This window comes from Zeus faber, assembly GCF_960531495.2.
Source record: "Zeus faber genome assembly, chromosome: 19".
NCBI lineage: Eukaryota > Metazoa > Chordata > Actinopteri > Zeiformes > Zeidae > Zeus > Zeus faber.
In genome coordinates this window covers 15,569,926-15,584,835 of record NC_137206.1, presented here as the reverse complement: position 1 = coordinate 15,584,835, position 14,910 = coordinate 15,569,926, and the positions used below count along the sequence as shown (strand labels likewise).

Sequence of the window (14,910 nt, the reverse complement as noted above, 5' to 3'; positions counted from 1 at the left end):
CGAGTGCAGGCGCTGTGCAGCGGGAGGACACGCAACGGATTAACATCTCATCATCAGACACTAAAACAACTTTGCATACCATGGATGGTCTCAAGGTAAGGAACACGTTTGTTTTGGTAAAACGGTGATAACACGGGGAGCTCTCGGCATTGCAAAGACCTCATAGTTATAAGTTAGGTGTCATTATGAATAACCCGACTCACATGCTGTAGTGTCATATACATCATTTACATGAAGAATTCCAAGAAAAAAATGTTTCACTAACTCGGGTTTTACACTTCCAAGTTGTGCTGTTCAGGGGGGCGTTTCCTCTTGACCAATCAGAGCGCAGCATTCGGCAGCTGCCCAGATGTGGCTTCAGCTGTGTTAATAAAACTTCCCATAGTTTCACATAACTGAAAAAGTTGTTTGAAAACGATCTTCTCGACAGTTTTTTTGTGATGCAGTGTGATCAGCTCTCTATGTGCAGAAACATGCCATGTGTCCACTCCGATATTCAGTCCTGTAAAGATGTCAAACGTCAGACTATACTTTATGTCGTCTTCACCTTGTTTAGAGAATGGCACCAAATCTACATGAAACAACACATATCTCTATTCGAAACAAGATAAACTCCTTTGGTTCCGGGATGATGGAATGGCTTGGAAACTTGTGCAAACATCAAATATGCTATTACACCCGTGTGCTTTTGTGGAGCAGCAATGACTCAGCACATTTCTGTCTGCAAGCCAGTACATTATAACAGAGAATATTTGGGATTACATTACACCGACAATTATTTTCACATTTGTTTGAGGGGTGAGAAAAATGTTTTTACACTTAGCATGTTTCATAAAATATAATAGTTATTATATTTTTTTTTTTCAAAAATCATTATTATTATTATTATTATTATTATTATTATAATTCAAAAATTATTATTATTATTATTATTATTATTATTATTATTATAATAATAATTATTATTATTATCTAATTTGTTTCATAAATAACAATGATATTTTAAAGAATGGGACAGGATTACTGACATGTTTTCATTATATTTCTGACTGAAGATGTTGGTACTTTATTTAAATGTTTACTTCACTCATGTGTGCGTGTGTGTGTGCGTGTGCGTGCGTGCGTGCGTGTGTGTGTGTGTGTGTGCGTGTGCGTGCGTGTCTCTTCAGTACATGAGTGGCTTCGGCAATGAGTTCTCCTCTGAGGACCCTCGCTGTCCGGGATCCTTACCGGAGGGACAGGTAAAGTGGAATGTAACTTCATATAAACTCACACACACACACCCAACACACACGCACACACACCTTAATACATCTTCCATATCGTGTCGAAACACCATCTTTCCCTCCGATCCCACAGAACAGCCCCCAGGTGTGTCCGTACGGTCTGTACGCCGAGCAGCTCTCCGGCTCGGCCTTCACCTGCCCACGCCCGGCCAACAAGAGGAGGTATCTGTGTCCGTCTGTCAGTGTTGTTGGTTTGGGCGCCATGGCAACGGGAAACGGTCTCAATCAGAGCTCACCTCGCTCGTGAAAGGTCCATGTTGAGGTTCGCGCTCGATCATTGATCCTCAGTGTCTGCAGTGTCATTTCATCCACCACGTTGAATTTAGCGCAGAAACCCATCCCTTGTACAGATCGGGCCCTGATTGGTCGATGGTTGGAGACGGCTTTCCGAGGGCATTCCAACGTGTGCAGTGGAATGAATTCCGGATGTAACTGGAACAAAATACTGTTGAATTCCAATGTCCATTGTGGTCCAAGGGATATTTTTTATTCTATTCTTTTTGGACGAAGCCCTGGTTTTTGAAAGATCTGTGATGACTCAACCGCTTCTTAATTCTCTCGTCTCCAGTTGGCTCTACCGCATCCTGCCGTCCGTCAAACACAAGCCCTTTACCCCCGTGCCCTGCGGAAACCTGACAGAGAACTGGGATGAAGTGGAGCCTGACCCGAACCAGGTGAAGACAGACAGACAGATAGCTAGATAAATAGATAAATAGATAGATAGATAGATAGATAGATAGATAGATAGATAGATAGATAGACAGACAGATAGATACACAGACAGAGACAGACAGACAGACAGATAGATAGATAGATAGATACACAGACAGACAGAGACAGACAGACAGACAGACAGACAGATAGATAGATAGATAGATAGATAGATAGATAGATAGATAGATAGATAGATAGATAGATAGATAGATAGATAGACAGACAGATAGATAGACAGACAGATAGATACACAGACAGACAGAGACAGACAGACAGACAGACAGACGGATAGATAGATAGATAGATAGATAGATAGATAGATAGATAGATAGATAGATAGATACACAGACAGATAGATACACAGACAGACAGAGACAGACAGACAGACAGACAGACAGACAGACAGACAGACAGATAGATAGATAGATAGATAGATAGATAGATAGATAGATAGATAGATAGATAGATAGATAGACAGACAGACAGATAGATACACAGACAGACAGAGACAGACAGACAGATAGATAGATAGATAGATAGATAGATAGATAGATAGATAGATAGATAGATAGATAGACAGACAGATAGATAGACAGACAGACAGAGACAGACAGACAGACAGACAGACAGACAGACAGACAGACAGACAGACAGACGGATAGATAGATAGATAGATAGATAGATAGATAGATAGATAGACAGACAGATAGATACACCGACAGACAGAGACAGACAGACAGACAGACAGACAGACAGATAGATAGATGAATAGATAGATAGATAGACAGATAGATAGATAGATAGACAGATAGATAGATAGATAGATAGACAGACAGACAGACAGACAGACAGACAGACAAACAGATACCCATAGATAACCATTTTGTTCTCCCTTAGCTGAGATGGCGGCCGTTCATTATTCCCAAATCCTCAGAGAAGCAAGTGGACCTTGTGGCCGTGAGTTTGACCCTTTCCGTCTTGGGTGTCTTCTGTGATGGCTGCTGGCTTAAAAGTTGTTTCCGTGTTTCTGCGTGGGTCCGTTCGCCGGGGTCGGGTCCGTCCTGTACAGGGGATGCACACCCTCTGCGGCGCGGGAGACGCCAAGTCCCGCAACGGGATCAGCGTTCACATGTACATGTGCAACGCCTCAATGGCGGACAGGTGCGTGGATGCGTCACGGAATTAGGTTCTGTTTCATTTGTCTGAGCAGTTTTAAAATCCTCGACTTTCCTCTCTCTCCTCAGGTGCTTCAACAACTCTGATGGAGACTTTCTTATTGGTAATGACATCAACTTGTTCCTTGTACTGCCAGTACAAATTGTTATACAGTGCGTTGACTATCTATTTATCTATCTATCTATCTATCTATCTATCTATCTATCTATCTATCTATGTATCTGTCTGTCTGTCTCTCTATCTGTCTGTCTATATATCTGTCTGTCTGTCTATCTATCTATCTATGTATCTGTCTGTCTGTCTCTCTATCTGTCTGTCTATATATCTGTCTGTCTGTCTGTCTGTCTATCTATCTATCTATCTATCTATCTATCTATCTATCTATCTATCTATCTATCTATCTATCTATCTGTCTGTCTGTATCTATCTATCTATATCTGTCTGTCTATCTATCCATCTATTTGCCTGTCTGTCTGTCTGTCTGTCTATCAATCTATCTTTCCATCCATCTCTCCCTCCCTCCCTCCATCCATCCAGTGCCCCAGCAGGGCGACGTCCTGGTCACCACAGAGTTTGGAAAAATGCTGGTGCAGCCAAATGAGATCTGTGTGATCCAGGTAGAGTTTATAATTGTAGTAGTAATATTTTGTGTGTGTGTGTGTGTGTGTGTGTGTGTGTGTGTGTGTGTGTGTGTGTGTGTGTGTGTGTGTGTGTGTGTTCATAACCGTCCATCATTCCATCAGCGCCCTGGGCTCATCCATAACAGACAAATAACCACACCTGAGCCTCGCTTCCCGCTGTGTGTTCCAGCAAGGGATGCGGTTCAGTGTGGACGTGTTTGGGCAAAGCAGAGGTTACATCCTGGAGGTGTACGGAGCCCACTTCGAGCTCCCCGACCTGGGACCCATAGGTAGGTGTGTGTGTGTGTGTGTGTGTGTGTGTGTGTGTGTGTGTGTGTGTGTGTGTGTGTGTGTGTGTGTTTGTGTGCGTACGCGCGCACGTGTGTGGGTTCACCCTTGCGGTTCCTGGGATCTTTAACCTCTGAATGCTGCAAAACCACCAATCAGTTGGACATCGATTCAACCGAAACCGGAGGGTGAAATGGGAATTCCTCCCGTTGTATCTCGTAATATCCAACGATCAAGTAGTATATCGACACAAAAGCCTGTCGTGTTTCGAAACCGTATTTATCAAAATCCAAAAATCACGTGTTGAGCTCCCGTCTGTTTGTGTATTCCAGAGATACTGTCAGTGTGTGTAATTATTATTGAACCCATAAAGCTTCCTCTATAGTCAACGGACGAATACAGAATCTAATTCTTAAAATCCTCACGATCAGATCTCGATTGAGACTTCGCGATGTCAAAATCTGATGGTTTTCATCCTGCTTTATATTTCACGTACATTTTGGGGTTTTTTTTTTAATTTTTTTTTATCCGCCCTGTTTTAGGCGGGCGGGGCCCACGACAGGGGGAATCAGTATGACTTTTACTGCGCGACGGAGTTGATGTGCAAGCGGAGTTCCAATTCCCAACCCGCGACGCCTGCCTTTAATATTTATCATAAAACACTAACAGGACCCCCCTCCTTTCTATTTCTCTTTGGCTATTTTCGTGTTCGATTGTGTGTGTGTGTGTATGTGTGTGTGTGGGGGGCAGTTTTTTCCAGCGGCAGCTTAATAATGTCATGTAAAATACACACATTTTGCCGCTTCCAATCTCTTACCGTGGGTCCCCCGAGCGTCCCACCCACTGCTCCCGTAAAGACTCTGGATCGAAGCAGTGACCTCAGCGCTCGATCCGACGCAGAATTACATTCTACGTACGCTTTGTCCGAAAAAAAATAATAATAATAATAAAAAAAAGGAAGGAAGTGTATGTAAATAAAAATAAAGAATTCTCCTCGGGATTCGCAGGAGCCAACGGCCTGGCGAACCCCAGGGACTTCCAGTGTCCCGTGGCCTGGTACGAGGACCGAGAGGTGGCCGCGGGCTACACCGTCGTCAACAAGTACCAGGGGAAACTCTTCGCCTGCCGGCAGGTCGCTCTCCGATCCTCCAGCCTGCGTGTGTGCGTGTGTGCGTGTCACGTTTTTGTTTGTTTGTTTGTTTGTTTTGTTGTTGTTGTTGTTTTTTCTCGGAGCTAATGACGACGCAGCGTGCGTGTGCCGGGGCTCGGGCTGTTCAGCCAGCCGCTCTCCGCGGCGTCGGGTACAAAACAACTTGAGCACCGAGCGACAGCAAACTGTCCGTGCGAGTTATTCGCCGTCCCGCTGGGCGGAGCCGCCGTCCCCGACGATTTAACGCGGAGTCGTTTGTTGTTCTCCGTTCGGCGGGCTTCCGCCTCGGCTCCCCTAACCAACCCTAATCACTCGTAATTAGTGAACGCGTTCTGGAGCTACGGACGGGGGTACCTCTCTGCTTTTTTTTTTGCGCGGGAGGGGGAAGAAAATAAACAATAAGGAAAAAGGAAACGCTTTCCGGAGTTTGGTGTTGATTTTGACGTATTTCACTTAGGGGGGTGATTTCTCTCCCCCACCTCCCCTCCCCGAAACGTCCTCTCGGGCGCATGATTGGATCCCATAATGTCAGGAGTGTGCTTCTTTTTATTACAAAGACAAGGACGGGAATGGTGTGTGTGTGTGTGTGTGTGTGTGTGTGTGTGTGTGTTCGTTTGTGCGTGGAAGAGGGGGGGGCTGTAACCATGGTAACCATGTGACGCCCCCTCAGTCGTCTTTCATTGAAAGAGACACGTTTCCGTGACGCCCCTCGAGTTCCTTATTAGCTTACTTATTCACCCTCCTAAGTGTCGGCCACCTTATTGCACTTTAATCTCCGTCGCTCCGGCCTTTCCACGTGCGGGACCGGACGCTTCCCTCCATCCCGGTGGCCCCCGCCCCGCCGCCCGCTCCCGAGTAAGGGACGGGGCCGTACACCGGGCGGAACATGAAAATGAAGAAGTCGGTGAAGTAGGCCTCCTCTCAAGGAAGATGCTGCTGCCATCTTGTCCTGCTGTTCGGTTCCCCCGCGGAGCTCTGAAATTGCTTAAATTAACTTATTATTTGCTCGACTGGGCCAATATGTTTGTGTTTTGTGTGTGTGTGTGTGTGTGTGTGTGTGTGTGTGTGTGTGTGTGTGTGTGTGTGTGTGTGTGTGTGTGTGTGTGTGCGTGTGTGTGCGTGCGTGCGTGTCTTGTGTGTAGGCGCCTTCGCTCTCCCCATTGCCCAATTCAGTTTTAATCAAGTCTGGTGAAGTTATCATGACTAAAATGTCCAAAGATTCGCTGCTTCGGGTCCTCAAAACACTTATGGTAAATACTATACGCGTCTGTGTGTGAAAGCCTTTTGCTAGTCTATATTAGTTGTGTGTGTGTGTGTGTGTGTGTGTGTGGAGCTGTTTTGTGTGAGGCTGTATTAGTGGTGCTGTGTGGGTGCGTGTGCGCGCACGCACACACGGGGGCACAGGGGTCACAGTGAAGGCAGCTTGAGTCGTAATGAACTATATTGATTTTAGAGTTGCCATTGAATGTCTCTTTTGCGGCGACATTATCAGAACAGAGAAACTATATAAAATTGCTGTGGTTTTAACAATCACGATAAAGAAATATCTATACTCGCACTGTAACTGCCGCTCCCTCCCCGCCGCCGCCTCCGCTCAGCTGTGCGCGTCCAAATGCCCAAAGTTTGGGAAAGTTTTATTGTGGAACCAATTACCACATAGTACCTGGAGGCTTGTATCACAAAGAACAGGGGGAATGAAAGAGGAGAAACAATGACAGAAAGCACAGCGTCGTTCACAATCAGCTTTTATCATTACCACACCAGGGTTTTTTTTTTTTTTATGTCATGAAGTGCTGTTTGGGAATTTAAGATAACAAAGACATCTCTCCCTTTCTCCACCCTCGAAAAAAGAAGAAGCGCAATTTAAAGTACTTTTGTGTGCGTGTGCGCGCGCGCGCGCTGCCTTATTTGTGTTTGCCTGGTGCAGGGTTTTTCCCCCTTCAACGTGGTCGCCTGGCACGGGAACTACGTGCCTTACAAATACAACCTGGAGAAGTTCATGGTCATCAACTCCGTGGCCTTTGACCACGCCGTAAGTCGCCGCTCACACTTGTTCCCCGGACGCATGTTGGTGCAGAAATGCAATCTTGAAGAATAATAATAATGATAATAATAAAAATAATGAAACATGACTCCATCTGCAAATTGCTGAAAAAACATATTCTAGCCCGTCGCCCACTATGTTTTATTTACTCGAGATTTGAAAGATCTCGTAGTGCGGGCCAGGCTTTAGATAGCCAAAGTGGTTATGGATCGTAAACAGCAAATACGACTCCTCTTCACATTCCAAAGCAACCAAAGTGATATGAGGCCTGCAAAAGTGTAAGTCAGTGTGCGGACCAGTAGGACCCACATTTACTCGTTCTCCGCCTTCAGGATCCCTCCATCTTTACCGTGCTGACCGCCAAATCCACAAGGCCGGGCGTCGCCATCGCCGACTTTGTCATCTTCCCACCCCGCTGGGGCGTGGCCGACTGTACCTTCCGTCCGCCATACTACCACCGTAAGACCAAAAATAAACCCGGGACCTTGGCTTTTTTATTCCAGAAGTACGACGTCAACTACATGGTTGGTGTTCTACTGTAGCCACGTGAGGAATGAAGGGATTTTAATCGCTGCAGCCGTAAAATGATTGGCATGACATCCCTTTGCCCCATCCTGGAGGACAATGAGGACTTATCCTCTATGCACGAAAAGCACCAGCCATATTCTGGTGTCCATAAGTAATATTTATATTATTCCATATTATCGTATCTTCAACCTGTGAAATTGCTGTATGATTCTTTCCCAATGTCCCCAACATTCTGCCTCAAGACTTTTTGTTTCCTCACCAAAGACCCCAATGGCCATCTAGTGGAAGCCGGTAGTGCCTCTCACCCCTCTCTCTTCAGTGGATTTGTACAGTGTTGTCACAGCTCCCCCTGTTTTTAACTTTAGGTAACTGCATGAGTGAATTCATGGGGCTGATCAAAGGCCACTACGAGGCCAAAGAGGAGGGCTTCCAGCCAGGAGGAGGCAGTCTTCATAGCATAATGACTCCGCACGGCCCCGATACCGAGTGCTTTGAGAAGAACAGCACCTGTGACCTCAAACCGGAGAGGGTAGCTGAAGGAACCATGGTAAAAAAAAAGTGTTTCTTTCAATAGTTTGACCAATTCTGGATGTGATAAAATGCTACGTCCCGAAAATCTTCCCATGGTCAACGCTCTTTCTGTGCCCTAGGCCTTCATGTTTGAGTCGTCCTTCAGTATGGCGGTGACCAAATGGGGTCTGGAGACCTGTCAGACGCTGGACAGGAACTACAACAAGTGCTGGGAGGGTCTTCGCAGTCACTTTAACCCCAAATGGAGACCCAGCAAACAGTAGAACACAAAGCTGTCATCCTGTGCCATGACAACTGCACGTCAGCTTGAGATGATGTACTCAGAAATATACATTAACAGAAGGATTTACCTTGTCATATCACCTTTTGCCTTGGGTTCTTTCATTTGGTAAATGGTAAATTAAAAACATACTATCTGCATACAGTATATCAGCTACATTCCACTATGAAAGTACAGATTTTAAGTGCCTGGTTTAACATCGCTGCATGCAAGCTTTTCCCGGATTTGGATTTAGAAAAGGTGATCCCCTGGTGACATGCTGGATTAGCATTAGCTTTGTTTTAGTATGGATTCATATTACATTCAAATAAATTGAGGATTCATGAGGTTATTTGTCACATACATATATACAGTAAAATGTCATGACACCTGGTGATTATGCACAATACAATGCACCTAAAAATAAGAGAGAGCGAGACACACACAAATAGTCCAAATCCAGTATATATCGTTACATAAGATGCTATGAAGATTTTATATTTTGACCATATCCCTCAGCCCTAATTTAAAGTGTGTACATATTCCACAATTGTTTATTTATGTTTAGTTTATTTCAAACACTCCCTTGAAAGTACACACACAACTCGTTAGTTGACTATATAGGAAGCTTTATTGGTTCAATAATAATTACACACACTGACAGTATCTCTGGAATATACAAATAGACGGGAGCTTAATACGACAAACTGAACTTGCGCTCGAGGGTCCCAGCCTTAATCTGCTCCTCCTTCCGATCCTGGAGAGAAAGACAGAGTAGGTTAGCACAGTTGCCGTGGCAACTAAATCGCCTCCTCAACTGGTCTCGCCTCACCAGATTTGTCCTTAGTCATTTAGTCATGACCTGAACATAATTTCAGATTGAACCATTCTAATTTATTTCACAAAACGAGTAGAGCAGCAATTACAAGTCTTTCATGCATTTTAAAAGCACAAAACAAAAGTGTGTTAAAAAATTAAAATAATGTTAAAATATAATTAAATAGCAAGCATTGAACCAGTAACAACTAATTCCCTGAGCTTCCAAAACACTGTTTTCTTCAGACAGAATTAAATGCAAGTAGGACAACAGGTAAACCACTGCACTGCTTTGACAAAGTTGACTTATGCCCCGCGGCCCACTTGAAATGGACCCAGGACCCAGTTTGGGATCAGGACCCACCAGTTGAGAATCAGTTGAGTTATTCATATATACAGCCACAAAAAAAGAAAAACTCTGGGGAACACTATCGCTGTTTTGTGTGGAATAATACTGTACGGATAATCAAAGCAATAGAGGTCACACCAAGAGAAACTATGTTGTTAGTGTGTTTTTATAGGCAACAGGCGTGTTCGAAAATCTTAAAGCATCACCTTAAATCCAACCACAGGGAGTTGTGTGATGACTGTTTGTCAAAAAAAAAGGCTGAAATGAGGCGCGTTAGCAGTAGCACCCAAAGACTCTGTCACTAACAGAATTTGCAGTTCCGCCAACATTAACCCACATGATAAATCATCCAGACAAGAAATGTTGAACATCTTTGTCATCGACCCTGAAGCAAATGGGATAATTTGTGAGTATGGATGAAAAAACATCACCTTCACTGTGCCCTTCAGCCACAGGGACTTTAAAATGACAAGTCAGTGTTCACAGCATTGTGTATTATCATCAAACACTGAACACCTTATAATGATATAAAAACAGAATTGGCTCAATATCACATTATATATTGTTCCTGCCGCTGGTCGTTGCCCTGATATTGCAGGACATATTGCTGTCACAATGTGCATCACATCTATCACAGCCCATGAAGCCTCGTCTCTCACTGAAAGAGCCTAGAAGTCCAGTATTTTGCAAGTGTATTTTATTCCATACCCGGTCCGTCTTGAAGGTGTAGTAGAGGACAAACAGGGGCACAACGCCAAAGAGAGCCCCGATCAGGGATGTCTTCTTCGTGGGTCTGAAGTTGGTGTAGGGGTTGGCGCGCGCATACACCCAGCGGGTCAGAGCAGGGTCTTCCTGTAGAAACAATATGGACTGAAAGTTTGAGATCTGGAACAAAACAAGTCACGGCAGCACATACGGGTATGACAATGAAACCGGAATGCACGCTAAATGAAGTTGTGGATACCAGTGATGGGGTGAAGAATACAGACACAAGTGCTGGGTGACATGGTAAGAGTGGGCTGTTAGTGTGGATGGAGTACTCTACCATTAGGCTTACAGGGGGTTATGCAGCCCCTGTGGAGCCGGTTTAGTTCACGTTCTGCAATTTTTGAACTGAAGACGTTTGACTGGCGAGATGATATTGTACGATATACTGCATATCCTCGGAGTCAGCATCACAATTAGTCTTGCGTTGAAAACACGGCCGATTCCGTTGTACAACACTCAATTATACGCTCACAACAACACCGTAAGGCTGTCCTCTCGGTCACCGACATGTGACATGATGAGCACAAGGTGTCTGCAGGTACGACAGTTCAATTCAATTCCTTGTGACGCCTTGCTACGCCGAATTTCAACAAATGGACATTTAATGCATGTCGCCAATGTTCCCCATCTGTGATTCGTATCGCTGCATTATTGTCGCCAGCTTAACGTTAGCGTCCCGGCTATCTCGCAGCCACCTGAAGGGGGTTTTGACATTGCCGGTAACACTTACAATAAGCTCCTTTCTGTGCGGGTTGTTCAGCTGCTGCTGGTATTGTCTCTTTAGGTTTGCTCGCAGAGCTGCCCTCTCCTCCTCGGCGCGTCGCTGCTCCGGCGAAAGGTTGAAATACTCATTCGGGTCCAGCGTTTTTGGCCGAGTGGCCAAGGGCGCCTCCCGGTAGTCCGCCATGTTTGTATGTGACGAGCAAACGCGATCCCCGCATAATCCCGCGAGACGTTGCAACGGCACTCGGCGGAAGCGGTGGTATCCATAGCAACGTCAAACTTCCTCCGCTAGGCAGGTGGTAAGTGCGATTTAGAACAGAATGAGGAAAGAATTAGTAAAAGCGATCAGTCTGCAATTTTTGTTGTTTTGGCATTTTTAAGGGTAATATTATACCTCTATTATTATTATTATTATTATTATTATTATTATCTTAGCCTCATTTCGGCACACTCCACCTTCCACAGTTTCCCAGCTACGTGCACATAAAATATATCCAAACAACCATCTCGACCCTGCAGATGTGTTTCAGATAAGAAAGTAGAACACGGCAGAGACGTTGTTGCAGAAACGCCTGCAAATACGTCAGTGGAATAACCCAAATATTTAGCTGTGGCGATCATGTGATGCCTCTGTGACGTCACAAACCCGAGGGTTTGGTTCAACTCTCGTCAGTTTACGCCACAAAAAAGGCGGCACATACACTCCCGCACATACTCGCCGGCACGCTTTTCCAATTTCACCGGGGATTGTCTAGTTATTTTTGTTATGTTTTGCCGTGATTGTCTGTAATTTGTGATATATGCCTTTTCTCTTACTGGTACAAATAGTGATCAGTCTGGCTCAAAATGACCACAGAAGCCAAACAACAAGAAACACACTTCTTTGATGAAGAAGAAGATGATGATGATGATGATGAGGATATTGAGAACGAGGAGGTAGGGGAAGAAGACGACGACAGCCCGCAAGAGGGCGAGGAGGACATCGAGGCTAAGTTAAAGACAATTCAACAACAGTCGTGTGCCAAGTCCGACAACCAAGCCCCAGCGGTGGATGACTTTGTACGCAATTTCCTCGCGAGATTGCAGATGAAAACCACTCTGGACTGTTTTCAAACAGAGTGGAACGAGATCATGCATAAGGGTGCGGCGGCCGCAGAGCTGGTGGACTTGGTGCCGGGCGTGTACACAGAAAACCAGCGTCTTGACAGCGAGCTGAGGAGGGTGCAGAGGGAGAGGGATGGGTACAAGGCGGCGGCCTTGGCCGTCGGCGAGACGCTTGCTCAGCTCCAGAAAGCGAGAGATTTCCACCGCACGCAGCACAAGCGCGTCGCTCAGGAGAAAAACAGGCTCATCAGCGACTTGAAGAAGCTGAAGATCCAGTGCGAGAGCTACCAGCCGGCGCTCAAGCAGATCACCGAACGGTACCAGAACATTCTCAAGCAGAAGATGCTGGTGAGTCTGGAGAGGGACAGGGCGCTGGGGCATGCGAGTAGCCTCCAAGCAGCTCTGCAGAATATGAGCATGTGCGACGGAGGGAAGGAAGGCCCTGAGCAGGAGATGGGTGCCAGGGCTCAGGTGAAAGGTGTATCCAAAAAGACAGACGCCTCCTTAAAACACCCCAAGGATTCGGACTCCCCTGTTGGCAGAAGTGCACACAGCCTGCAGTCCAACATGATAGACAAGCCTGTGGATGTCCCAACCAAGGCAAAGACTGACAACTTTCACCTCAGCAGTACAGTCAAGGTCATTTCACTCTTACTTGACTTAATGACTTGTCCTCTTCTTCTTTGTCATCTTATATAGCTCACTTTGTATTGCTTCGACAGGCGCATATGAAATCCATCAGCTGCCTTGCCGCCCACCCCACGAAGCTCATTGTGGCCTCCTCGAGCGATGACCATCTTTGGAAGCTTTGGGGTCTACCCGAAGAAGATATGATCGCTACAGGCGAGGGCCACACCGACTGGCTCTCTGGGATCACCTTCCACCCAGATGGGACCAAACTGGGGACCACAGGGGCGGACTGCAGCCTCCGCATCTGGGACCTCCTGATGGGTCGCATGGTTCTCACCCTGCAGGGCCACGCCAGAGTCACCTGGGGCTGCTCCTTTCATTCCTGTGGCGACTTTGTGGCATCGTGCTCTCTGGATCACACCGTCAAGGTTAGATGTCCCGGATAAATATATTTTTGGCTGCATTTTAATAATAAACTGGCACATGAACATCTGAAGTGAACATTTGACAAATTGATTTAGATTAAAATCGAACGCAACAAGCTCATATCAGTGTATACATAGTTTTTTTTAGTATGATTGTTGTTTTGTCTGAGCTTCTGAAATGTCGTTGAATATACTTGTTGGAAATAGGAGTGCATAGACCTTAGCTGCCATATAGTCTGAATCCCTTTTCAAGAGAGATCCAAGGGGTTTATTTGTCTCATACATATACATACATTCATACATATACGCAGTGAAATGTCTTTGCAACGCACCTGGAGATTATGCACAATAGCATTCTGTTAGCAAGTTGTTTTTGATCCCCGAATGTCTCTTTATAGGTGTGGGACCTGCAGAGTGAGCAGTGCTGCTCAACTCTGCGCGGGCACATCAATTCGGTGAATAGCGTGGAGTTCCTGAGGTTGTCCAACACGCTGCTGACCTCCTCTGCCGACAAGACGCTGTCCATGTGGGACGCCAGGGCTGCCTGCTGCTTCCAGACCCTCTGCGGTCACAGCAGCCCCTGCAACTACGCCGCTTTCACCAACTCCGGCCGGGCCATCGCCTCCTGCGACACGGCCGGCATTGTCATGCTGTGGGACGTCAGGAATTTGATGGCCCCTACAGCCATCGTGGAGACGGGGCCAAAGTCCAGTAACCAAGTGACCTTTGACCCCAGGGATCAGGTGCTGGCGGTCGCCGGGGGTGACAACTTGGTTAGTGTGATCGACCTGACCTCAAACCAGGTGGTCGACAAACTCAGTCATGGAGATGCAGTGCAGAGTGTTGTCTTTGACCACAGGGGGGAGTACTTGCTGTCAGGCGCCTCAGATGGAAAGATTTATATTTGGTCATGATGATGTTTTCTTCAGATGTATGGCTCGCCATCATCATCATCATCATCATCATCATCATCGCTTTGATGCTTTTTGACAGCTTTTTTTTCCATACAGAACGCTCTATACTTTATAATGTTGATCCAGTGATTTTCACTCACCTTTGATTGTGTTTTCTATTTCTCTCTCCAACAGACCCATACAGTATAGTTAAACATAGCATATTATATCGTAATATAACCTTGTTATATGCTTTTGCAGCCTGCTTGTCCTGGAAGTGGGATCTCTCTATTGAGACTGTCATATGATTAAGGGCACTCTAAATAAACTTGACTTGACTTTAGACACTGTAAGACCTTTGTGAATGCAATGTCTGCTATCTGCTATCGGCCTACACTATCTATAATCCTATGTTATTGTATATTCTCAAAAAGCCATTTTCCCAAGCTTGGGCTCTTCTAGTAATGTAGAATATCCACCACAAGAGGGCAGTATTGTGCAGCATTTCATTATGTTGCCATAGCAAACTTAATAGCTTAATATTTAAACACTTTGAGATCCATGCTAAGGGAAACATAGTATGTACAAGTAGATGGATGAACATTT

General features: G+C 45.5%; 3 protein-coding genes across 3 annotated transcripts; 2 read left to right on the top strand and 1 right to left on the bottom strand.

The window, feature by feature from the left end:
- Positions 1-8,944, top strand: hgd (homogentisate 1,2-dioxygenase). The gene is made up of 14 exons (XM_080020345.1): positions 1-95; positions 1,170-1,241; positions 1,360-1,448; positions 1,855-1,960; positions 2,898-2,957; positions 3,070-3,161; positions 3,245-3,279; positions 3,714-3,793; positions 3,987-4,086; positions 5,092-5,216; positions 7,162-7,266; positions 7,611-7,737; positions 8,172-8,353; positions 8,457-8,944. The coding sequence occupies exons 1-14, from the start codon at positions 81-83 to the stop codon at positions 8,598-8,600; spliced, it is 1,332 nt and encodes a 443-aa protein (XP_079876471.1). The 5' UTR covers positions 1-80; the 3' UTR covers positions 8,601-8,944.
- A 264-nt stretch (positions 8,945-9,208) lies between these two features.
- Positions 9,209-11,459, bottom strand: ndufb4 (NADH:ubiquinone oxidoreductase subunit B4). Its single transcript, XM_080020346.1, has 3 exons — positions 11,260-11,459; positions 10,470-10,613; positions 9,209-9,353 (listed from the first exon to the last, which is right to left on the bottom strand). Exons 1-3 carry the CDS (start codon positions 11,434-11,436, stop codon positions 9,291-9,293), a joined length of 384 nt encoding a protein of 127 aa, XP_079876472.1. The 5' UTR covers positions 11,437-11,459; the 3' UTR covers positions 9,209-9,290.
- A 639-nt stretch (positions 11,460-12,098) lies between these two features.
- Positions 12,099-14,325, top strand: spag16 (sperm associated antigen 16; the record flags this gene model as incomplete). The annotated part of the gene is made up of 3 exons (XM_080020389.1): positions 12,099-12,995; positions 13,079-13,414; positions 13,810-14,325. 3 exons carry the CDS (start codon positions 12,099-12,101, stop codon positions 14,323-14,325), a joined length of 1,749 nt encoding a protein of 582 aa, XP_079876515.1.
- Between the last annotated feature and the right edge of the window lie 585 nt (positions 14,326-14,910).

What these genes read in the sequence shown, in the direction of transcription:
- hgd (XM_080020345.1), top strand. An exon ending in AACGCCTCAATGGCGGACAG is followed by an intron (nt 3,162 to 3,244) that starts GTGCGTGGATGC and finishes CTCTCTCCTCAG; the next exon opens with GTGCTTCAACAACTCTGATG. An exon ending in AACTCTTCGCCTGCCGGCAG is followed by an intron (nt 5,217 to 7,161) that starts GTCGCTCTCCGA and finishes TGCCTGGTGCAG; the next exon opens with GGTTTTTCCCCCTTCAACGT.
- ndufb4 (XM_080020346.1), bottom strand. Translation starts at nt 11,436, where the DNA reads ATGGCGGACTACCGGGAGGCGCCCTTGGCCACTCGGCCAAAAACGCTG. An exon ending in CGCACAGAAAGGAGCTTATT is followed by an intron (nt 10,614 to 11,259) that starts GTAAGTGTTACC and finishes TTGTTTCTACAG; the next exon opens with GAAGACCCTGCTCTGACCCG. An exon ending in ACACCTTCAAGACGGACCGG is followed by an intron (nt 9,354 to 10,469) that starts GTATGGAATAAA and finishes CTTTCTCTCCAG; the next exon opens with GATCGGAAGGAGGAGCAGAT.